Raw genomic sequence first — 23722 nt, forward strand, 5'->3', positions numbered from 1 at the left:
TCTCACGTGAGTTGAATCCCTTTTTGATACAGATGGCCGCGCCCGTGTTTCCTACTGGTAGCAGCACCTTTTTGGACCAATTCGGTACGCCCACCTTGCTCTGGAGAGTGCTCAGTTCAGTTGGGTACCCAGAGGCACCCCGCTACACGTGGAGGCAGGCGGTACCATTGGGAGACGTACCTTGGTACGTTGTGACCTTTATAGTGCTGCAAAACCCCACAAGGCCGTTGTGGCATGGGTGGAGAATTGAGACTGATGGGCAAAGCCCATGGGAAGCCGCTCAAGTTGCAGCCCTTGATGTGCTTATGGATATAGCACAGAGCTTCGGGGATGAGTTAGTGGGTGGACCAGCTTCATCCATTCCCCGAGTGGCTCCTACTGAGGCTGAGTGGACTCAAGAAGTTGGTCAGGCCTTGGTTCGAGGCCGTGGTGAACGTGTTCAGAGCGACAATGCTGGAATGAGTGCTATGATGGCGGTCTTGAAGCTTTGTCGAGTCAGGCAAGACACCCTTTCTAGTGTGCTAGAAGAAGCTAGCAAGGCAATGGCAGCCCAGCACAAGTTCAGGTTGCGTGCCTGCAAGTATCGCCGTAGGGCGGATGCATGTGGGCGAGCTCAGCAAGAAGTAGATAAGATTCGAGGTATTGCAAATTATCGCCTGCAGCAGTGGGGTCAAACAGCACGCGAGAGAGACGAGCTTCATAACCAGCTTATGAACCTCACCATAGAGAGAGATGAGGCAGCACAAGAGTTAGATCGTGTGACCCATCATAGAGATACAGCTTTAGAGTTAGCAAAAGAAAGACGTCAGGGCTGGATCATGGCTAACCACAATGCTTTCCAAAGGGAGCATGAGTTCCAAGAGCAGCTTGAAGAGCTTCAGGTTGAGCACCATCAACTGAACAATCGTCTGTTTCCTATTCCTCACCCCATACCAAGGTATCCTAATGTGGGTGGACCTCAAGTGATTGAGGCCGATGACGAAGAAGAGGACGTGCAGATGGATGACAATGCAGCTGAACCTGCAAATGAAGAAGAAGAGGAAGATCCGGAAGAAGTCCAAGGCATCTCCGATGTGGACAGCGATCACTTCGATGAGTAGTTAGTTAGCAAGTCTCACTAGTTTAAGCTTTTGGCAGTCATTGGTGTAATGGACTTAGTACTATGACTGATGTTGGATTACTTTTTAATTCGAACTTGGCATGTAATGTACTTTAATCCGCTCCCGTCGGGATGCGTATCTTGTTGGTTAAGTTTAAAACTTGTCATGTTGGAATGCACTGCGTATGGCGCTAGTAATCTAATTGATGATGTGGTGATTGGAGAATGAATTATTGCCTCTGTTTATTGTATGAAGTTTTTATTCTCTCCAGTAAATTTAGTTTGGCGTAATTACATTGTTCCTCTCCAATGTGCTAACATCACCAATAATTACTGGTTGCGTATTGTTGCAGATGCCTCGCACTCGTTCCACTGGTGCGGCTAGTGATGATAATGACCTTCCACCGCCACCACCACCCACACCAATGGAATCGATGGCAATTCTTGCGGAAGGACAGCGCACTATGGCCGAGGCTCTCCGCACGATTACAAATCGTGATGGTCGTGGTGCACGTCAAGGACCAGAACCAAATCAGTATAGCGACTTCAAAGATTTCCTTGACACAAAACCCCCGATCTTCAAGGAGGCTGAGGAGCCCCTACAAGCTGATGAGTGGTTGAACACTCTCGAGCAGAAGTTTCGTCTGCTTCGCTTGACTGAGGTGCTGAAGACTGAGTATGCATCTCACCAATTGCATGGGCCAGCTAGTATTTGGTGGAGTCATCATCGGTCCACTATGCCCGCTAATGTCCAAATCACTTGGGACCAGTTCAAGTCTGCTTTCAGGGGAAATTATATTTCTCCTGGTCTCATGGCAATTAAGCATACGAAGTTCATGAAGCTAACCCAGGGGAACAAGAGCTTGAACGAATACCTGCAGGCTTTCAATAACCTTGCAAGGTATGCTACTGAGTTTGTTGACACGGATGCCAAAAAGATCGCTAGTTTCAAGCAGGGACTTAGCCCCAAATTGATGAAGACCATGGAAAATTGCAAGTGTGCTCATTTTAATGAGTTTGTGAGTGATGCTTTATCGCAAGAGAATAACAATGTTGTATATGCTGCTTCGAAGAATCGTAAGAGGGCCTATGAGGCGGGTGCCTCACAATCCAAGGCTCCAGTCATCCAAAGAGCTCCATTCCGCCCTCCAACATCAGCTGCTAAATTCCACCCACCGTAGAAGAATCCAGGCAGGACTGGATTTCGCAAGGCCTTTACAGTTGCTCTTCCCAAGGGCACTACCAGTCAAGGCAGTTCCAATGTTCCACCAAACAACATGTCGTGCTAGAACTGCAACAAGCCAGGCCACTGGTCGAGGAAGTGTCCTTACCCTAAGAAGAATAACTACCAAGGTAGTCGTCAGGGACAGGTGAACCACACTAATATTGCTGATATTCCACCAGGAGAGGTGGTAACGGCTGATAAGTTTCTGGTGGATCAACACCCTGCAGTTGTACTATTTAATTTGGGTGCTTCGCATTCTTTCATTAGTCCTGCATTTGCATCCAAGTTTATGCAGAAAACATACACTGTTGAGGGTGAGGGTTATTGTATTAGGGCTGCTAGTGGTACTATCCCAACCAAGCTTGTAGTTGGGGACGTACAATTTGAGATAGAGGGGCGAAGTTATCAGGTTGATCTGGTAGTTTTACCGGGGCTGGGTATCGACGTGATATTGGGAATGAACTGGATGAGCAGACATGGAGTGCTTATTGATACATCGACTAAAGTAGTCATGCTCAGAGATCCTAGTAATCAGGAGGGTTTTCTAGTACAGCTACCTAGGGACATCAATCTTTCTTGTACAGCTAATGCAGTGCAAGCAAAGTCTATGGCAGATATCCCTATCGTGTGTGATTTTCTGGATGTTTTTCCCGATGATTTGCCCGAATTGCCCCCGGATCGAGACGTGGAGTTCAAGATAGAGTTGCTACCCGGTACAGCGCCCATCTCTAGAAGGCATTATAGAATGCCTCCCAATGAACTAGCCGAACTTAAGACTCAGTTGAATGAACTTCTAAAGAAAAGTCTTATCCGTCCTAGTTCATCTCCGTGGGGGTGCCCAGCTATCTTTGTGAAGAAGAAGGATCAATCCCTACGCATATGTGTAGATTATAGGCCTTTGAATGCAGTTACAATCAAGAATAAGTACCCTCTGCCACGCATAGATATCTTATTTGATTAGTTGTCTAAAGCAAAAGTCTTTTCCAAGATTGATTTGAGATCTGGTTATCATCAAATCAAAATTCGGCCTGAGGATGTTCCAAAAACTGCATTCTCTACAAGATACGATCTGTATGAGTACCTTGTTATGTCTTTTGGATTGACCAATGCCCCCGCACACTTCATGTATTTGATGAATTCGGTGTTTATGTCCAAGTTGGACAAATTTGTGGTGGTATTTATAGATGATATCCTGGTTTATTCTGAGAATGAAGATCATGTTGAACATTTACGAGTGGTTCTCACTAGATTGCAGGAACACCAGCTTTATGCAAAGTTCAGCAAATGTGAATTCTAGCTTCGTGAGGTACCTTTTCTCAGACACGTGTTGTCTGATGGTGGAATTATGGTGGATCCCACCAAGGTGCAAGAAGTGTTGGACTGGAAGGCTCCCATCTCGGTGCACGAGGTTTAGAGTTTTCTGGGATTGGCTGGCTATTATCGTAGCTTCATCCCGGATTTCTCTAAAATAGCCAAGCCTATGACTCGGTTGCTGCAAAAAGACATGAAGTTTGTTTGGACTTCCGAGTGTGATGCGGCTTTCCACACCCTGCGAACTCTTCTAACTTCGGCTCCGGTTTTGGCCCAACCGGATATCGAGAAACCTTTTCGATGTGTTCTGCGATGCATCAGATATAGGTTTAGGAGGTGTTCTTATGCAAGAGGATAGAGTCATTGCTTATACCTCTCGCCAACTTCAAAAGCATGAGGTGAACTATCCGACGCATGACTTGAAACTCGCTGCAATTGTTCATGCTTTGAAGGCCTAGAGACATAATTTGCTCGGCAATGTGTGCAACATCTATACTGATCATAAAAGTCTTAAGTACATCTTCACTCAACCTGAGTTGAATATGCGTCAGAGAAGATGGCTCGAGTTGATCAAGGATTATAACCTCCAAGTGCACTATCATCCTGGCAAGGCAAACGTCGTTGCGGATGCCTTAAGCAGGAAATCTCATTGCCACTCTTTGATTGAAAGTGACTTCCATTTGTCAAAACTCCTACATCCTGCCGTCCTTCAAAACATCACTGTCAGTTATACTCTACAGAGTCGAATTATCGAGCTGCACAAGACAGATTCTGGTGTGTTCCACATCAAGCGTAAGATGAAAGAGCAAGAAACCAAACATTTTCGGGTAGATGAGAATGACGTGTTATGGTTCAATGATAGGTTGGTGGTTCCGAAGGATAGAGAGCTTAGAAATCAAATCATATCCGAAGCCCATTACTCTAAATTATCTATTCATCCTGGTAGTAACAAAATGTATCATGATTTGAAGCCTCGCTTTTGGTGGACCAAAATGAAGAAAGAGATAACCGCTTATGTGGCTAGGTGTGACACGTGTTGTCGAGTCAAAGCTGTGCACATGAAGGCAAGATTGCTTCAGCCACTCTCTATTCCAAGTTGAAAATGGGAGAAGATAAGTATGGATTTTATCATCAGGCTCCCTACTACTCAGAGAAATTTTAACTCCATTTAGGTGATGAAGTGGATGATGACGTGGGTGATGATATCAACATCCCAGCCCATTTATTAATAGCCCAACATCAAAGGTGGGCCACTTTTTAGCCTGCTTTCAGCCTATTTACATTCAGGTTTCACCCCATTTTTCAATTTTTTTTCAAATATTATAGCACATACAACATACAGCCCATTTTTATGTCACATACAACAAACATGTCCATATAGACAAAGCTCATTTTCAGTTGAATAATAAGAATTCAATCCAGCAGTGAACGCCATCAGTTTGTTACATCAAGAACATTGCTAATGGACGGTCACAAAATGACAAATATTGAGGTCCAAAGATATGGCAATTATCAAATCCTCGATATCAACATCTGACTCATCTAACTAATGTTTCCAGCTGCTCAGTTTCCAATTGCTTAAATTCAATGCGTGTTTAGTTCGTAAATTTTGGGAATTTGACTATTGTAGCACTTTCGTTTTTATTTGATAATTAATATTTAATTATAAACTAATTAGGCTCAAAACGTTCGTCTCGCAATTTCCAACCAAACTGTGCGATTAATTTTTTTTCGTCTACATTTAATGCTCCATACACGTATCGCAAGATTCAATATGATGGCTACTGTAATACCTTTTGAGAACCTTTTTGGAAACTAAACAAGCACTCAAGGTAGATGCAAGTACAGCCGCACAGGCATTTGATGCACAAAAGAACCTGCCATAAAAACAAACAGAAATTTAACTTTGTTTCAAGAGATGAGATGATCACTAAATTAACTTCAGTTGGAGACCTGCTACTTCTACGAATCTGCATGTACGGTTTGTCAACAAAGATCAAAATGATTTTTTAATCTAGTCATTTTTTATACTAGAACTAATCCACGAGTGTTCTGTTAATTCAGTCTTGCTTTATTTATTCTCTTTCATGCATACCACTCATGACAGAACATAAAAAAAATACTGTTGTGACAAGCAATTCAATAAATAGATTGCTGAAACAGTAAGCAACAGCTAGTTACCATAATGTTATATGCAGTCCTGACAAAATGTTTCTTCATTACAAAACAACAACAAAGGCTTTAAATCCCAAACAAGTTAGGATAGGCTAGAGTTGAAACCCAGCAGAAGCAATCAAAGGTTCAGGCACGTGAATAGCTATTTTCAAGCACTCCTATCTAAGGCTAAGTCTTTAGGTATATTCTATTATTTCAAGTCTCCTTTTATTGCCTCAACCTAAGTCAACTTCGCTCTTCCTCCGCCTCTCTTCAAGTTACTATCCTGGCTTAGGATTCCACTATACACCGATGCATGTAGAGGTCTCCGTTTAACATGTCCAAACCATCTCAATCGGTGTTGGACAAGTTTTTCTTCAATTGGTGCTACCCTTAATCTATCACGTATATCATCGTTCCGAACTCGATCCCTTCTTGTATGACCGCATATCCAACGTAACAAACATATTTCCGCGACACTTATCTGTTGAACATGCCGTCTTTTCATAGGCCAACATTCTGCACCATACAACATAGCAGGTCTAATCGTCGTCCTATAAAACATGCATTTTTAACTTCTATGGTACCCTTTTGTCACATAGGACACTATATGCTTGGCGCCACTTCATCCACCCTGCTTTGATTCTATGGCTAACATCTTCATCAATATTCCCATCTCTCTATAGCATTGATCCTAAATATCAAAATATATCATTCCTAGGCACTACTTACCTTCCAAACTAATATATTTCTCCTTTCGAGTAGTAGTGACGAAGTCACATCTCATATACTCAGGTTTAGTTCTACTGAGTCTAAAACCTTTGGACTCCAAAGTCTCCCGCCATAACTCCAGTTTCTGATTCACTCGTGTCCGACTTTCATCAACTAGCACTACATAGTCCACGAAAAGCATACACCAAGGGATGTCCCCTTGTATGTCCCTTATAACCGCATCCATCATTAAGGCAAACAGATAAGGGCTCAAAGCTGATCCTTGATGTAGTCCTATCGTAATTGGGAAGTCATCCGTGCTTCCATCACTTGTTCGAACACTAGTCACAACATTGTTGTACATGTCCTTAATGAGCCCAACGTACTTCGTTGGGACTTTATTTTTGTCCAAAGCCCACCACATAACATTCCTTGATATTTTATCATAAGCCTTCTCCAAGTCAATAAAAACTATGTGTAGGTCCTTCTTCTCCCTATACCGCTCCATAACTTGTCTTGTTAAGAAAACGACTTCTATGGTTGACCTTCCGGGCATGAAACCAAATTGGTTCAGAGACCCGCGTTATTGCTCTCAAGCGATGCTCGATAACTCTCCCATAGCTTCATAGTATGACTCATCAACTTAATTCCTCGGCAATTAGTACAACTTTGAATATCCCCTTTATTCTTGTAGATTGGTACCAATATACTTCTCATCCACTCGTCAGACATCTTGTTCAATCAAAAAATATGGTTAAACAACTTAGTTAGCCATACTATAGCTATGTCCCCAAGGCATCTCCACACCTGGATTGGGATACCATCCAGTCCCATCACCTTACCTCCTTTCATCCTTTTCAACGCCTCTCTGACCTTAGATTCTTGGATTCTCCGCACAAAGCATCTATTGGTGTCATCAAAAGAGTCAGTCCGTATTCTCACCATTGAATAATTTATCAAAATACTCTTACCATCGATGTCGGATCTCATCCTCCTTCACCATGAGATGCTCCCTTTCATCCTTAATGCACTTAACTTGGTTGAAGTCCCTTGTCTCTCACGAACCCTAGCCATCCTATAAATGTCCTTCTCTCCTTCCTTCGTACTCAAATGTTGGTAAAGATCCTCGTACGCTCTACCCTTTGCCACACTCACAACTCACTTTGCCGTCTTCTTTGCCACCTTGTACTTCTCTATGTTGACCACACTCTTGTCATGGTCCAAGCATCTATAGCATTCTTTCTTCTCCTTAATAGCCCTTTGGACTTCCTCATTCCACCACCAAGTATCTTTAGCCTGGCCTCCACTTTCTTTGGTTACTCCACACACCTCTGAGGCCACATTCCAAATGTTGGTTGTCATCTTCTCCCACATGTTGTTTATGTCATCTTCTTCCTTCCAAGAGCCCTCTTCAATAATCATTTCCCTAAATACCTCTGACGTCTCCCCTTCCAGTTTCCACCACTTTGTTCTTTCAATCTTAGCTTGTTTATCCTTACGGGCACGCACCTAAAAACAAAAGTCTGCCACCAAAAGCTTATATTGAGAAACAACACACTCCCCTAGTATCACCTTGCAACCCAAGCATGCTCGTTTGTCCTTTCTTCTTGCGAGGACAAAATCAATCTGGCTAAAGTGTTGTCCGCTACTAAAGGTCACTAGATGAGATTCTCTCTTTCTAAAGAAAGTGTTGACTATCATCAGGTCAAAAGCTACCGCGGAGTTCAGAAGTTTCTCCCCCTCCTGATTCCTACTAACATACCTAAAACCTCCATGAACTGTCTCGAAACCTGCGCTTGTAGTACCTACATGCCCATTAAGATCTCCTATAAAAAAAACTTCTCACTACTAGATACAGCTCTAATCAGGCCATGTAAGTCTTCTCAGAACTGTCTCTTAGCACTCTCGTCGAGGCGTACTTGGGGGGCATACGCACTAATTACGTTCAAGACATCTCCTTACATTCTCACTCCCACCACACTATTCTTGAGGAGTATCAATTAACTCCTACTCCATTTCTATTCACGACTGTCCCTGTGTACCAAAGCTTAAAACCTATATTGTCCACCTTCTTCACCTTCTGGCCCTTTCATTTAGTCTCTTGAACGCATAATATATTTACACGCCTTCTAGTCGCGGTATCAACTAATTCTCTTAACTTACCTGTAAGCGACCCTACATTCCAACTACCTAAACGGATCCTAGTTGGTTCGACTAGCTTCCTTACCCTTCGCACCCGTCGACTCAGATGCGAAAACCCTTGCTCATTTTTCACTACACTCGAGCGCCGATGTAGCGCGCCACTAAGGATGTGACGACCCGATCCTTGCTCACTTGACACCGTGCCCAGATCACGACACGGCGCGTCACGAGGGTAACGACCCGGCCCTTGCTCATTTAACACCATACCCGGATTCCGATATGACGCGTCGCTAAGAGGGTTACGCCCCAACGGTTTTCTTTCGAGTTTCATCTTCATTAGAATGGCTAAATTTAACGTTGGCTCGCCATGCCTATCATAATCCTCTTCCTTTAGCAGAACTTGGGACCTGCTATGTTGAGACAACATAGGCGGAGTTAAAATGTTTCTTCAATCCCAACAGAATTTCATACAGACGAGAATGTGACCAGAAAATTGTATACCTTAGAAATGGTTCCAGTGCCATGGGGGCCCGAGCTAATGATGCTTCTCCCACGAATTAATATGGGACAAGACTTCTACAATTCAAAAAAATGGCCAAAAAAGTAAATCATATGTATATGATAAAATGACGGTCTTAATACAGGACTTTTCCGAGGACAATGGAATCACAATAGTCAAACTGATGTGTACAATTTTTTATATAGAGCAAAACCAGGATCCAGATATAATTACAGTGATCGCAAATCAATGCTTGAAGCAACAAAGGAAAGGCATGCATGAGAATGCTTTATCAAATAACTTCTGAACAGCAATCAATAGGGCTAGCACATCTAGTTTGTAAACTGAAGAAAAAAAACTAGTGCTACTGCATCCGATCACCAGCCATATGCCAATTCACTAATATGTTAAATATCGTCATCAAAAATATATTTGTGAAAGTACACGGTCTTTCTAACAGCTGTTTAGGATAGTGCAACTCATGGTTGCATATTGCTTCTGTTCTAATCGTGCATGCAGTTCGCTCTGCACGAATGTTTGTATGCTGCTCTCACATCTCCATGGTGGTGGATCTACGTGTCTGAACAAAGGAAAAAAGAAATCTTACAAAGCAAAGTGGGCAAAGTAGATCCACCGCACCTGTATCATGGCAAGGCTGTTGTGCGGCTCGACGGGCCAGAGCTCCGGCGTCTGGCACGGCACGAGCTGCGCCTTGGCGAGGAAAGCTGCCGCTCCTGGAAGTATACGTCGGCGAGGAGCAGCTACCGCTCCACGAAGTAGAGGCCCTCGGCAGAGCACAGCACGGCGGGGAGCCCCGGCACGTCCTCCTGGATCTGACCCGCGCGACCTCCTCCTTCACCTCCGGTGCCGCGGTGCGTCGACCTCTCCCCCCGCGCGACCTACTTGCGACCGCAAGGCCTCGCGCCAGCTCGCATATCTGCCCACGGCGATGCATCTCACGCTGCTGTCTCGTTCCGCCGCCGCTCAGAATCACGAGAGAGAGTGAATCTAGGGAAAGAAGAGAGTGAGAGAGTTAATTTAGGATGAGAGAAATAGAGCGGCACTACAGGGATCTGACCGGAACCCAACACTGTAACTCGATGGCAACGTGATGTCTAGGACAAGAAGATCCACTGGCCATCAGTTGCCCTCGTCGGATCCTCATCGGCTCATGTGACATCCTCGGCCGAGCTCAGATTCCACGCCGCCGGGAGGAAGCCCTGGCCCATGGCCAGGATCCTCCGTGCCGCCACCGGAAGCAGGCTGAGGCCCACGGCCAGATTCCTCCGCACGCCGCCGGAAAGAGGCTGAGGACTCGGGGGAGCTGGCAACCCGCCGAGGTGCCAAGTCTGGGACCGTCGCCGCCGCTTGCTTCCTCGCTTGACCGTCAGTAGGGGAAGGCATGGCCAGGAAGCGGGGCCATCCAGCTGCGTCTGGATCTGGAATGAGAGGAGAGGAAGTGGCAGAGGAGCTCACCTCTCTCTCAGGCATAGAGGAAGCCGCGTGAGCTGCAGAGTACGGACGCGGCTGCGCATGGGGGGCGACGGGGAAAGGAGAATGGAGCTAGAGTTGAGAGGGAGTCGAAGGTTTATATATGATGCGTATGTGGATCTCGTTCGTCAATTTAATCGGACGGTTCGAGATGAGCCAAGTCTAATTTGGGCTGCGTGTCTTATTGAGCTGGGCTCTTTTTCAGGTTTGGGCAGAGCTAGGTCTTGAACTATTCCATTTTTTTTTTTGTTCTAATCTTTATATTCATTCTTTGTTTCATTTCTAGTTAAGAATGAAAATGCAAATTTAAATGATCTAAAATGAAAAAGTTGTCAAATACAAACTTCTATAACTTTTTTAGATCTACAACTTTTATTTTGGCCACCTTTTCATGTGACTTTGTTTGAATAATTCAAAATTTGAATTTTAAAAAATGACTACTTCAAACAAAATTTTGAAAGAGTAAATGATTTCATCTGAAAAAGTCATCAACAACAAAGTTGTAAAAGTCATCAAGATATACAACTTTTATTTTGATCATTTATTCATCCGACAAAGTGATAGTAACATTGTTCATAAATTTTACATCTCTCTCGTATGGTTTCATAAACTATAACAGAGATATGTAAATTTTGTAAACAATGTTACTATCACTTTGTTTGATGAATAAATGACCAAAATAAAAGGTGTAGATCTTGATTAGTTCGACAACTTTTATGTTCATGACATTTTCAACTGAAATTGTTTACTGCTTCAAAATATTGTTTGAAGTTGTTATTTTTTAAAATTCAAATTTTCAATTGATAAAATAAAGTCACATGAAATTTTAGCAAAAATAATAGCTATAAGAACATAATAATTTGATAGAGCATGATTTTTGAAAAAAATAGAAAAAAGAATCATCTTATTTGGAGTTAGCATGAGGGATTAAGACTTGTTACAAAATTTGACTACAGATTAAAAAAAGAAAAGCTTGTGTTTATGTTCTTGATTTTCTAGTATTTAAGTAATTTATTTTTCTGCTGAAAACTCATATGAAAAGGTCATTTCCAAATGACATGTAGGGTCCGAGCATCAGTATATCTAAAGCATTGGTGTTTTTATTTTTATAAAAAAAGTTTATGTTTATGATGTCATCATGACTTTATTTCTATGTGACTGAACTCTGCCCTCTTCGCACGGGAGGAACATGTTCGTATATGTATACTAAGGGCTACTTTGGCAGCTCGGGGGGACTATTCTAGGGAAGCAAACCGAGGGGGAGGGATTTTTCTAGACATGCTAATCCCCTCTCTTCCCAGAGGGGAGATTTCACATGCGGGGTTATTTATCTATGGCTATTTGGAAGCACGGAGTTGCAGAGACATAGATTATGTGATGTATTGCATAAATAAAGTTGTTAGATAAAGCATGTATTACATATTTTAGTCCTTCTAGATGGCTCTCAGCTTCTCTGGTGTGCATCTACCATGTCTAGGATTATAGGAAAGTCTTGACTGATATAGTATAGAAACATCTTTAAAAAATACGAAAAAATCAAGAAAATTCAAAAAAGAAAATGATATAACAAGGTCACTACATATCGATGCTCGTATCGTATAAATAAATAAAAAATCTCAGGAATAAGTGTTTTTACATAAAAACACATAGGTATCCGACTGAAATCAAGTCTCTACAAAGCTACATATAACATAGAAGCCAGAAATGTTCAACAATCATTACAAAACTTGACCACACTTCACTTGTCTCAAGTCATGCATTTCTTCCACCAAAACCTCTGTGTCGGTGTTTCGAGTAAACACCAACGAGTAAATTTGTATTATTGCGTGTTGTACCTGGATGGTGTGCTAAAAGACACAAGGTTTATACTGGATCAGGCAGAATGTCCCAACGTCTAGTTTACGGCTGTTGCTCGTGTTATTAGCACTGAAAGGTTCATAGTAGGGGTTACAAACGGGCAAGAGAGGGACAGGTCCTAAGTCTCTGATGAAAAGGTTGAAAGGACGCTAAGAGTTTGGTTGTTGCTTAGCTGTGTGTTATGTGATGCGTGGTATGTTCTCTTGATCGGTCCCCTTAGTGGGGTGCCCTGCCTTCCCTTTTATAGACCAAGGGGGAGCAAGGATTACAGATGGGAGAAAGAAGAAAAACCAGAGGCAAAGAAGGTCCCTCGAAGGTGTCGGGTCTTCCTTTTCCTCTAAGCTAGCCGTGCTGACACGATAGATGGCACCAGGGATAGCTCCATGCTACGCGTCTGTCCATTGATGATGCCACACTCTGACTTGATCAGCAAGTGGTCACGTCCTATCTTGCCCTAGCGGGCGGTGCGACAGACCGAGGTGTTGATCCGCAACCCCACGGGGGAGCGAATGGTGTAGTGACTGCACGTCCATCATTGTAGAGGACATGAGTCTCCTCTTGGACCATAGTGGTTGTCATATGGTTCCATTAGGATCCACGCCCAAGGGCCAATGACGGCGCCCATAATACTATAAAACAAATGTTGGTGCCCACAACACTGTTCGGGCTCTAACATGCCCGGAAGGGCCTTAAAACGCCCGTCTTGTCATATCCTGAGGGTACTTTCCTGCAAGCATGTAGGGTATGGTCCTCGGTATTATGGTTGACTTTGAGTATCCTGCCTTATCCGCGCGCGTAGTTATAAAGGAGCAGCGTGTAGATGTCGAGCAAGGCAGAGCCTGCCCTTTGATGTCGGGCGAGGCGGAGCCAGCCCCTAGGGGTCAGGCGAGACAGAGCCTGCCCTTAGACATCAGGCGAGGCTGAGTCTCCCCCTAGATGTTGGGTGAGGTGGAGTCTGCCCTTAGACGTCGGGCAAGGCGGAGGCTACCCTCAGACGTCGGGCGAGATAGAGCTAGCCCCTAGACGTTGGGCGAGGCGGAGCTAGCCCTCGAGGGTCGAGAAAGGTGGAGCCAAGCCCTGGACGTTAGGCGAGGGGGAGCCTGCCCTCGGACGTCGAGCGAGGCGGAGCCAGCCCTCGGACATTGGGCAAGGCAGAGCCTGCCCTCAAACGTCGAGCGAGGCGGAGCCAGCCCTCGGATATCAGGTGAGGCGGAGCCTACCCTTGGACGTCGAGGGAGGCTAAGCCAGCCCTAGGACATCGAGCAAGGTGGAGTTTGTCCTCAGATATCGGGTGAGGCGGAGCCAGCCCCCGGACGTCGGGCGAGGCGAAGCCATCCCCTGGACATCGGGCGAGGCGGAGTCAGCTTGGGGTGGGGCCCATGGTCCCGGTGGGTGGACAAGGAGTGACCCAATAAGTGGTGTAGTCATGCTCTTGATTGTGCAGGTGAGTCATTGTTTGATGGTTGTTAGCTCCTCCTCTTTGGGTACCCTAATATTGGTCCCTAACAGTAGCCCCCAAGCCCTCGGGTGATTCGAGCAGAATTGCCTGGGGTATTTTTTACTTGCCTGTGGGTGCGTGCGAGTGCACCTAATGGGTGTAGCCCCCGAGCCTATGGAGGAGTAGGATACTCCTTCGGAGGGTTTTTCGAAAGAGAGGATTCTGAGAACCCTGGCCCTCCATTATCGCCCATGGCGTGCCCTAAAGATGCAATTTCTTTTTCGCCGAGGTTGGACCCTCCATGGGTATGGTCGTGAGATTTGGTGTTTGTTTAGATGGATAGCTCAATTGGGATCCTAACATCCCATTCATGGGGATCCGATCAGTCAGCCCAGTTGAGACTCGATCATGGACTGAGACTCTCATGAAGCTTGTGCTCCTAAGTTTTGGCCAATCATGGACCCATCATTTTGTCATAAGGGGCCTTGGGACGACAATCAAAATCATTGATGGACCAGCCCTAAAACTCCTAGGCCCAGCCGGGCTGGAGGAATGCTTTTTGACCTGTATACTTTTGCTAGTAAAGAGTCCTGGTCTGCCCAGGGAGGTGAAATGTCCAACGCGACTTTAGAGGGAAAGGATAGGGATTGGGGGCGCATATCCCGCATGGTGACATGGTGGCGAATCATGGTAGGCGTGGAGATCTAGTCGGACGGTTGCCTTCCTTGCATCCGTCGCCCCTATAAAACCAAACAGTTCACCCCCAGGGTTTCGTACATTGCCTCCTTGCCTTTGCATCTACAACCTCCACCGCCAATCACCTAAGCCTCCCGTATCCGCATCTCAGTTGCCATCAAGTTCGCATCCACCTACCCCAATCATTCAATGGAGCCATGGTGCAAATCTAAAATCACCCTTCAGCGCCTAGAGGGCCTCGTTCACCATGGCCTTCTTTACGCTCGGACTACCGCCGAGGAGTGGTGGCTACCCGACGATGAGGACGCACCATCGCCGCCCGATGGGTATGCCATATCCTTCGCTCACTTCCATGAGTGGGGATTCACCACCCCCACCCATAAGTTTCTTCCAAGCTTGCTGCACTACTACAAGGTGGAGCTGCAGCATCTTAATCCCAATGGAATCCAACACATTGCGGCGTTCGTTGCCCTATGTGAGGTGTTCCTGGGGATTAGTCCCCACTTTGACCTATGGTGGTACTTCTTCGCCATCACCGTCCTAAAGAAGCGGGAGAAGAAGCAGGAGCTAAATGTGCCAATGGGATGTGCCGGCATTCAACTACGCAACAACCAGGTCAGTGAGTACCCACTGATGCATCTATTGACCTCCAATAAGAGGTGGCATTCACATTGGTTCTACATCAAGAACGATGCAGTCGCCCCCTTGCCAGAGTTCACCGGGTGCCTCATCAAAGAGGTCCCAAAATCATGGAGGAGGTGGAGAGTCCTAGAGAAAGACAAGAAGAAAATCTAGGACCATCTCGCCGCTGTCCGAATTCTAAAGAAGAGGGGCGTGAAGGGGTCGGGGATCATTGGCGCCTACCACGTGCGGAGGGTGGTGCTGCTAATGAGGCACGCGCTTCCCCTACACATGATGGTGCCTAGGGCATCACTCGATGGGACGGTGCTTGCTGAGGGAGCACTATTCCCCTCTGAAGTGGCGCATCACATCAAGGAGGCGATGGAGCCTCCGTGGGACGACGCCGACGCTGCCCTTGATTTCGTATATCTGGTGCTGGGGCATCCCCTAATGTGGTCGGAACCAGGGTACATTGTCTTCATAAGTTTTCCTTCCTCACGCCTCTTTTTGAATCGAACTCCAAACCTCTTGACGCTGATATTGAGATAGGGGACCAACCAAAGAAGCTTGTCCTTAAGGATCTTTCGGCTCCATTGCCAAAGGATTTTGCCATGACGATGGCCAACCGTGCCATGGCTGAGCGGCAGTGGAAGGCGAAGGAGGATGAGAGGAGGAAGAAGCAGTAGAAGCTACGTGTGTGGGAGGGCAAGGAGGAAACCGACAATGATGAAGACAACGATGAGGAAGAAGAAGAAGAGGTAGTTACCGACACCGAGTGGGATAACCTAGAGAGCGAGGATACACTAACAGGTATCCCCTCATCCATGCAGGGACCCTTCCCATTTCATGTAGGAGGGAGTGAGTCCGTGAGGACGATGGAGGCAAGCCAAACCATGGGCCCATCCTCAAAACAAGTAGGGGTGGGTGGATCAGCCACCATGCCCGAGGTGTCAGTGGAGGGGAGCAGCCCCGCTGTCGTGCCTCAAGAATTAGTGAGAGCGGGCGAATCTGTTGCTGCACCCAAGGTGCTGAGGGAGGGGGATGGCTCCACCACCACGCCCCCGAGTACAAGGGAGGTGAGCCCCTTGGCCTAGGAGCAGGGGGCAGGCTCCAAATGGCCCCATCCCATGGAGGCGAAGCAAGGACCTAGGGGTTCATCCCCTAAACATATCATACGCCCAATGGTGTCGATGTAAGTCATTGACTTCTCTGTTTTCTCTATTTTTCTCTATTTTCAGCATGACTCACGCCTTTTGTTTCTTGCAGTGTCCTAAGATGGGGCCACTCTTTGGCGCTGGCACCCAAGAAGAGTGTCGCCCTCTAGGCGAGACGTCGGCCATCGCCCGACGTTGCTCTTTCTTTGGGCGGGAGTGGAGCCGGTGTTCTAGCCTCGTCGGCCAGTCAGGCGCTGCCCATGATGGTACCCATGCCCTCAGTGGGACAAACGGTCATCGAGGCTAAGGGAATGCCCTCGGACATCACCGAGCAACCAGTGACAAAAGCGATTCTACTACTGACGTCGAAGCGGATGGAGCTGCCGCTCGCACTCATGGCATCGATCACTATGGGAGTGATGCCATCGGTCAAGGCCCCTCCGACATAGATGGAGGTGGCAGCAATTGTGATGAGCTAGGCGTAGCTGGATGCAGCCGTGGTGGTGCCCGAGGAAGCGATGCGATCTGTGCCGCCGTCGGCCGGTGACGGCACCCGACGTGGGCCGGTCGAAGGGGGACATGGCCAAAGGGTCCCCAAGCATCATGGTAGTGGTGGAGAGGACCAGCAGGGGGTCGCCCTTAGCCCTGACATCGGGGGGTAGCCGCACACTCGTGTGGGGTGAGTCGCTGCTCCAGTGAATGGATCTATAAGACCAAACGTCGATACTCTTCTCTCTCGATGATGCTACCGAGAGCATAGAGCGGGAGAGTCTCAACGAAGGGATCTTGGCCATGCTAGAAGTCATGAACCAGTATAGGGGCATCCTGTGTGATGTCATCATTCCTACTGGCTAGGTATCCACTTAACCTTTCCTCTCACTTTCTTCTTTCTTCATGTATTTTTGAGTTTTGACATTGATCTTCTTTTTAGTCCCTAATCGCTCGTAGCCAAAAGAAATCTTGGTTCCTCCGCAAGTAGAAGGAGAAATGGGACCATCTCGCCAAAGAGGCCCGGCTGCATGGGGATGTGAGCACCCAGCTTGCTATCACCTAATAGTGGGAGGCCGAGTTGACTCCCCTAGCCGAGGAGGTGGCCAGGCTTCAGCAGCGGGAGGCCGAGGCCCGTTGAGACGCGAAGGATGCTAAGAAGGCATTCCAGGATCTATCGGTGAGGGCACAGTAGGATGAGGAAGAGGGCGCCAAGGTGGAGAAGGAGCGGGAGCTCAAGCTAGGAGCCAAGGAGAGGTCCGTGGCCCTATAGCAGAGGGCAAGCCTAGACACGAGGCGATAGCCCGGCTACGCAAGGAGCAAGATGAGCTATGCTAGACTACAGAGAGACTCCACTTGGAGCATGGTGTAGCCCGTGAGGAGCACGACCAGGCCATCCTAGAGCACGATGAGGCACGACAGGTGGTCAGCTCCCTCTAAGCCAATCTTGGAACCACGGTAGCTCGAAGGCTGAAGGCCGAGAGCGTCTCCACCAGGCTAGTCACGAAGCTTGCTGAGGCGAGGGGGGATCCTTTAGGTGGAGAGTGATGAGCACAATCTCCTACGCACTGTTGTCGGGGTGGTCTTTGATGACCTAGAGGTGGCGCGGCCGGAGGGAATAGCTCGCTTGCGGCCTGTGCTGCCATAAATATCATAGCGTAGGTGTGCCAGCTCGAGCAGGAAGCTCTTTGCTCTAGGATTACCCAAGCCTTTGCCATCGCTGGCTCTCACTACGCTGATAGTATCGACTTGGAGACAATGAGCCTTGGCTTCATGCCTAGCTACGAAGCCTCCAAGCTGGATGAGATAGAGAAGGCGATGGCTCCTATCACGCGGAACCTGGTGAACAAAGTTGAAGAGATAGTTCTCCCCCGGAGGGGATAGTTAGTCAACTAGGTTGGGTGATCTTGGATAAGCATCATTATACTCTAGACAATTGCCAATACTTATATATCAAGAACAAATTCATAACTTTGCTATTTTGTTTCATTTGATTAAATTTGTTTCCTTCCCTTTTTGTATGCGATAAGAGAAGGCTCACGTATTCTGACCCTTCCGTGCATTAAAACCATAGGGCTCGAGGTGTAAGGGGAAAACTTCGATCGCGCCAGTGAGCAAAGACACCATAGCCACTGAGGCGTAGGTGTTTTGTAGTTCAACTAGGCCTGATTAATCATTTGTTTCCATAAACCTTGCCACTAGGCTTAGTGTGAAGAAGGGGTCTAACGCGGTGACTGTTTCAGAAAAGGTATACTTATACCTTTATTAGCCCCCGAGTAAGATCCACCCCTTTGCCGTTGCTGGGGTCGGATGTCACTGAAAATCAAGGGGAGGACAACGAAACTTAGGAGAATACATCTCTTGTATTCACACATACCCTCACCCTAGGATCTTAGCTATTATTCTATGACCATGTGTTAGGTCTCCTTGTAAGTCCAATCTTCCTCGAGCCCCCACGTGTGGTGGGGATTTGGTCAAGGGTCGGCTCATTTTTGTGACTATCGCCCTGTCCATGGTTTTTGCAACCGGAGGGGTTGAGTTAACGCCACCTGTCTCGATGGCTCGAGTGACATGCTCGACGAGCTCACTAGCAGGCATGTTTGAATGGAATCCGGTGCCATCACCTATGATGGGATCGGCAAAGCCCTCGGGGGCATTTCATTGCTCCTTAACCCGCCTTCCAACAGATTCCCCCTCAATGGGGATTCTATGGGCTCGGCTAGAGGCTAGGATCAAATGAGAAGGTTGAGATGGCCTTGTCTGCTTCTAAGTGGGATGGGCATAGGCCATTGAGGCTCATCTATGTTTTCCCCCCTAGCTCTTTGTTCGACACGAGGTGGCCTCGAGCCTTCCGCCAGCCAGCCTTCGAACCTTGGCCTTCCGATCTAGGATCGAGCGGCTCAAGCCCCCAAGCCCCATGGGGTTCGGTAGGGGTCAGTCATGATTCGTGTGTCACCCTGTCCTCAGTTTTCACAACTAGAGGGGCTGAGCTAACGACACTTGCCTCGATGGCTCGAGCGTCGTGCTCGATGAGCTTGCTAATGGGCATGTTTGAGTGGAATCTGGGTCCATCATCCACTGACAGGGTCAGTAGAGCCCTCATGTGGCATTCCACTATTTCTTAACCCGCCCCCCAATAGATGCTCGAGCCATTTGATAGGCTTAGGTGGCCCGTTGGCCTCTCCTCAATGGAGATTCTGTGGGTTTGGCTCGAGGTTAGAATCAAATGAGAAAGGTTGAGATATCCCTATCCGCTTCTAAGCGGGGTCGGGCAAGGCCACTGGGGCTCATCTTGGTTTTTCTCCCCTAGCTCTATTTGATGTGAGGTGGCCTCGAGCCCTTCACGGGCTAGCCTTCGAACCTCAGTCTGTCGCTGTTCATATCGAATGAGATGAGTACCACTTCGTGACGCAACACGAAGCATTGCAATGCAGCAATCGCATGTGCAATGTTTGGATGTACATGATGATTGAACGAATGAGCATAAAGAAATAGCAGGGGTCGGTAACATTACCTCGATGGCACGAGTGATGGGTTCTAGGAGCTCTTATCGGATATGTCCGTGTGGGGTTCGGGGCCAGTGTAACCTGCACGAGCATCCTAGTTTCTTGTTTCTGTCTCTCGGCAGTGATCCAAGCCATTAGATCGGCTTGGGTGACCTAACAACTTCTTCTTGATGGAATTCCACAAGTAGGCCCCTCTGAACCCTTCTTGAGAAGGTGGATGCTAAGGTTTGGAGTGCGCAGTCAAAGACTTCGATCACGCTAGTGAACTAAAATGCCATAGCCGCTAGGGCATAGGGTCCTAGCGGTTCGACCAGTTTTACTCAAAGTTTATGCTCGCACACTAGGCCTCCAATTTGTAAACGTAAGGAGGGGTTGGGCAAAGAGAAATGTCTAGCGAGTAGACACTCTTGCCAGCCCCCAAGCGATGTCCGACCCCCTTCCGTTGCTGGGGTTGGAGGCTCGGTAGCAAATTTAATATGTAATGTAAGTAAGGGTGCTTATCTCTCGGCGGCTGTTTTGAGCTGTTCGATCGACTCATTTCTCGACAGTGGCCAAGCCGTCCAGTCGACTTGTGTTTCCTGTTAAGACAAGATTTTCCTATGGGAGTAGAGGATGAGAGTATCTCGCACAAGATTTAGTTGGGCAGATAAGCCAAGCGATGAACTTGTGCAAAAATGGATAAGTTCTCAAATTTCGTTACAACAAACAACTTTTCAGCTCTTCCCCCCCTTTTTTCTACAGAAGGGTTAATTAGCGTGTTTCGACCCTTTTCATTGTTAAGGTCATAAAAGCTCGAAGTGCGGTCGAGCCAGTTCTGATCATGCTGGTGAGCAAAGGCACCATAGCTGCTGGGGCGTAGGTTTCTCATAGTCCAACTAGTTATACTCAGAGCGTGTTCTCGAAAACCTAGCTCCTAGGTATTAATGTGAGAAAGGGAGGTTGGCATAGAGAATGTTTGCAAGGTAAATACATTCATATCAGCCCTCGGGTGAGACTCGACCCCTCGCCATTGTAGGGGTCGGATGTCATAAAGGATAGGGGTTTTCGATAACGAAATAGATAAGAGAAAGTATGCGTTTATTTAGGGGTAAAAGCGACATAGCTGCTCGATGTTCTAGGCATTGGTGAAGACCTCGCCGTCGATGGTTTTTAGCTTGTAGGCGCTTGGCCGAAGTACCTCCACAATGACGTATGGTCCCTCCCATGGTGGTGAGAGCTTGTGGTAGTCCTTGTTGATCTATACGAGGCTGAGGACCAGGTCCCCGATGTTGAAGGCTCGGCCTCACACCCGTCGGCTGTGGTACCATCGCAACGCCTGTTGGTACTTGGCCGAACGGAGGAGGGCGATGTCGCGCGCTTCATCCAGCTAGTCTATGGCATCCTCATGGGATGCCTTGGGTCCCTATGTGTTGTATGCCCTAATCCTTGGTGCTCCATAGTCGAGGTCAGTTAGGAGGATGGCCTCAGTACCGTAGACCTTGAAGAAGGGCGTGTAGCTAGTGGCTCGACTGGGGGTCATCCTCAGGCTCTAGAGTACTAAAGGAAGTTCAGCAACCCAACGTGCACCGAATTTGTTTAATTGGTTAAAGATCCTAGGTTTGAGGCCTTGTAGGACCATGCTGTTAGCGCATTCCACCTGCCCATTCGTTCGGGGGTGTGCTATGGAGGCCCAGTCGACGCGGATGTGATGTTCATCGCAAAATCGGAGGAACTTCTTCCCAGTGAACTACGTGCCATTGTCCATGATGATGGAGTTCGGGACTCCAAAGCGATGGATGATGTTGAGGAAGAACAGCACGGCCTGCTCGAATTTGATTGTGGAGATCGGCTGAGCTTCTATCCATTTTGTAAACTTGTCAATGGTGACAAACAAGTGGGTGTAGCCCCCGGGCGCCTTTTTGAGTAGTCCAACCAAATCAAGTCCCTAGACCATGAACGGCTAGGTGATGGGGATTGTCTAGAGAGCTTGGGCTGGTAGGTGAGTCTGCCGAGCGTAGTACCGGCACCCTTCGCAGGTGCATACGATTTGCTCAGCATCGACTACCATGGTGGGCCAATAGAAGCCCTATCGGAATGTGTTTATGACTAGGGTCTAGGGTGCGGCATGGTGACCATAGACCCCACTGTGGATATTGCTCAACAAATGCTTCCCCTATTCGAAGGGGATCCAGTGCTGCAGATCTTGATGTGGCGTCGCTTATAGAGTTTGTCCTCCATAAGAACAAAGGACTTGGCGCAACGTGTGAGCCGTCGAGCCTCTGTCCTATCTATCGGCAGTGTGTCATGGAGGACGTACTCGAGGTAGAGCTTTCTCTAGTCAACCAGAGGGTCAGGCTCTATCATTGGATCCTCTTCAAGCTCCATGACTTCAGAGCCGGATGTAGCCGATGGTTGTTTAGCCCCCAGGCTAGGATTGGATGGACCATCACTGCCCTATCCTAACTCCTCATAGTGAACTAAGGGCTTGTACTGGTCACTGGTGAAGACACACATTGGCACTGGCTCTCAGCTGGATGTAGCTTTCGCAAGTGTGTCAGCCACCTCATTGAGTCGCCTTAGGATGTGATTGAGCTCAAGGCCATCGAATTTGTCCTCCAATCGGCGGACTTCTTGGCAGTATGCGGTCATCTTAACATCGTGGTAGTTTGACTCCTTCATGACCTGGTCGATGACCAGCAAGGAATCTCCTCTAACATCAAGGCATCGGATGCCCAGCTCAATGGCAATGCGTAGGCCATTGATGAGCGCCTCATATTTGGCCATATTGTTGGAGGAGGGGAAATAGAGACAGACCATGTACCTCATGCGTACCCCAAGGGTTGACACGAAGACCAGACCTATGTTGGCACCCTTCTTCATCAGCGATCCATTGAAGTACATTGTCCAGTACTCTTGATCAATGACTGCTGGTGGCATTTGGACCTCGGTCCATTCCACGACGAAATCAGCCAACACTTGGGACTTGTTGGCTATTCGGGAGGCATACATAATGCCCTGCCCCATCAGCTTGAGCACCCATTTCGTGGTTCTTCCTGTGGCGTCCTGGTTTTGGATGACCTCACCGAGGGGGAAGGACATCACAACCGTCACTGGATGTGACTCAAAGTAGCAGTGTAGCTTCCTCCTGGCGACGAGGATAGCATACAGAAGCTTCTAGATTTGGGGGTAGCGGGTCTTTGAGTCAGATAGGACCTCGCTGATGAAGTACATAGGGTGCTGTAATTTGAGGGCGTGCCCCTCTTCTTCCTGCTCCACTACCAGGGCAGCGTAGACCACTTGGGTGGTGGCCACGATGTATAGCAGAAGGTGTTCTCCCTCGATGGGAGGAACTAGGACTAGGGCCTTTGTCGGGAGCTGCTTAACCATGTCAAGTGCTTCCTGGGCCTCGGACGTCAATTCGAAGTGATCGACCTTCTTTAGAAGTCGATAAAGGGGGAGACCTCATTTGTCGAGGCGTGAGATGAAGCGACTAAGTGCGGCGAGGTACCCTATAACTCGCTGCACCCCCTTTATATTCGGAATCGGACCCATCCTTATGATAGCTGAGATCATATCTGGGTTGGCCTCGATGCCACGCTTAGCGATGATGAAACCAAGCAGCATGGCCCTCGGGACCCCAAAAAACGCACATCTCGGGATTGAGTTTGATGTCGTTTACTCAGAGTTTTGCAAAGGTCTGCCCAAGATTGGCTATGAGGTGGTTGGCCTACTTGGATTTGACCACGATGTCATCCACGTAGGCCTCAACGGTCCACCCGATGAGGTCCCCGAAATACTTGAGCATACAACGCTGGTATGTAGCCCCAGCAGTCTTTAGACCGAACGACATT

At 47.6% G+C, this 23722-nt stretch overlaps 1 protein-coding gene and 1 long non-coding RNA gene across 4 annotated transcripts; both read right to left on the reverse strand.

The window, feature by feature from the left end:
- Nucleotides 1-5047: 5047 nt before the first annotated feature.
- On the reverse strand, nt 5048-10696 carry LOC136456146 (uncharacterized). Of its 3 annotated transcripts, none has more exons than XR_010759356.1 (3): nt 9781-10696; nt 9144-9218; nt 5048-5512 (listed from the first exon to the last, which is right to left on the reverse strand). It is a non-coding gene; the product is annotated as an uncharacterized lncRNA (long non-coding RNA). The 3 variants fall into 3 exon arrangements; XR_010759354.1 differs by lacking the exon at nt 5048-5512 and adding an exon at nt 5755-9049; XR_010759355.1 differs by lacking the exon at nt 5048-5512 and adding an exon at nt 5755-9052.
- An 11701-nt stretch (nt 10697-22397) lies between these two features.
- On the reverse strand, nt 22398-22970 carry LOC136460703 (uncharacterized). The gene has a single exon (XM_066460301.1). The coding sequence runs from the start codon at nt 22968-22970 to the stop codon at nt 22398-22400; it is 573 nt and encodes a 190-aa protein (XP_066316398.1).
- Nucleotides 22971-23722: the final 752 nt, after the last annotated feature.

Source organism: Miscanthus floridulus, chromosome 6, assembly GCF_019320115.1.
Source record: "Miscanthus floridulus cultivar M001 chromosome 6, ASM1932011v1, whole genome shotgun sequence".
Lineage (NCBI taxonomy): Eukaryota > Viridiplantae > Streptophyta > Magnoliopsida > Poales > Poaceae > Miscanthus > Miscanthus floridulus.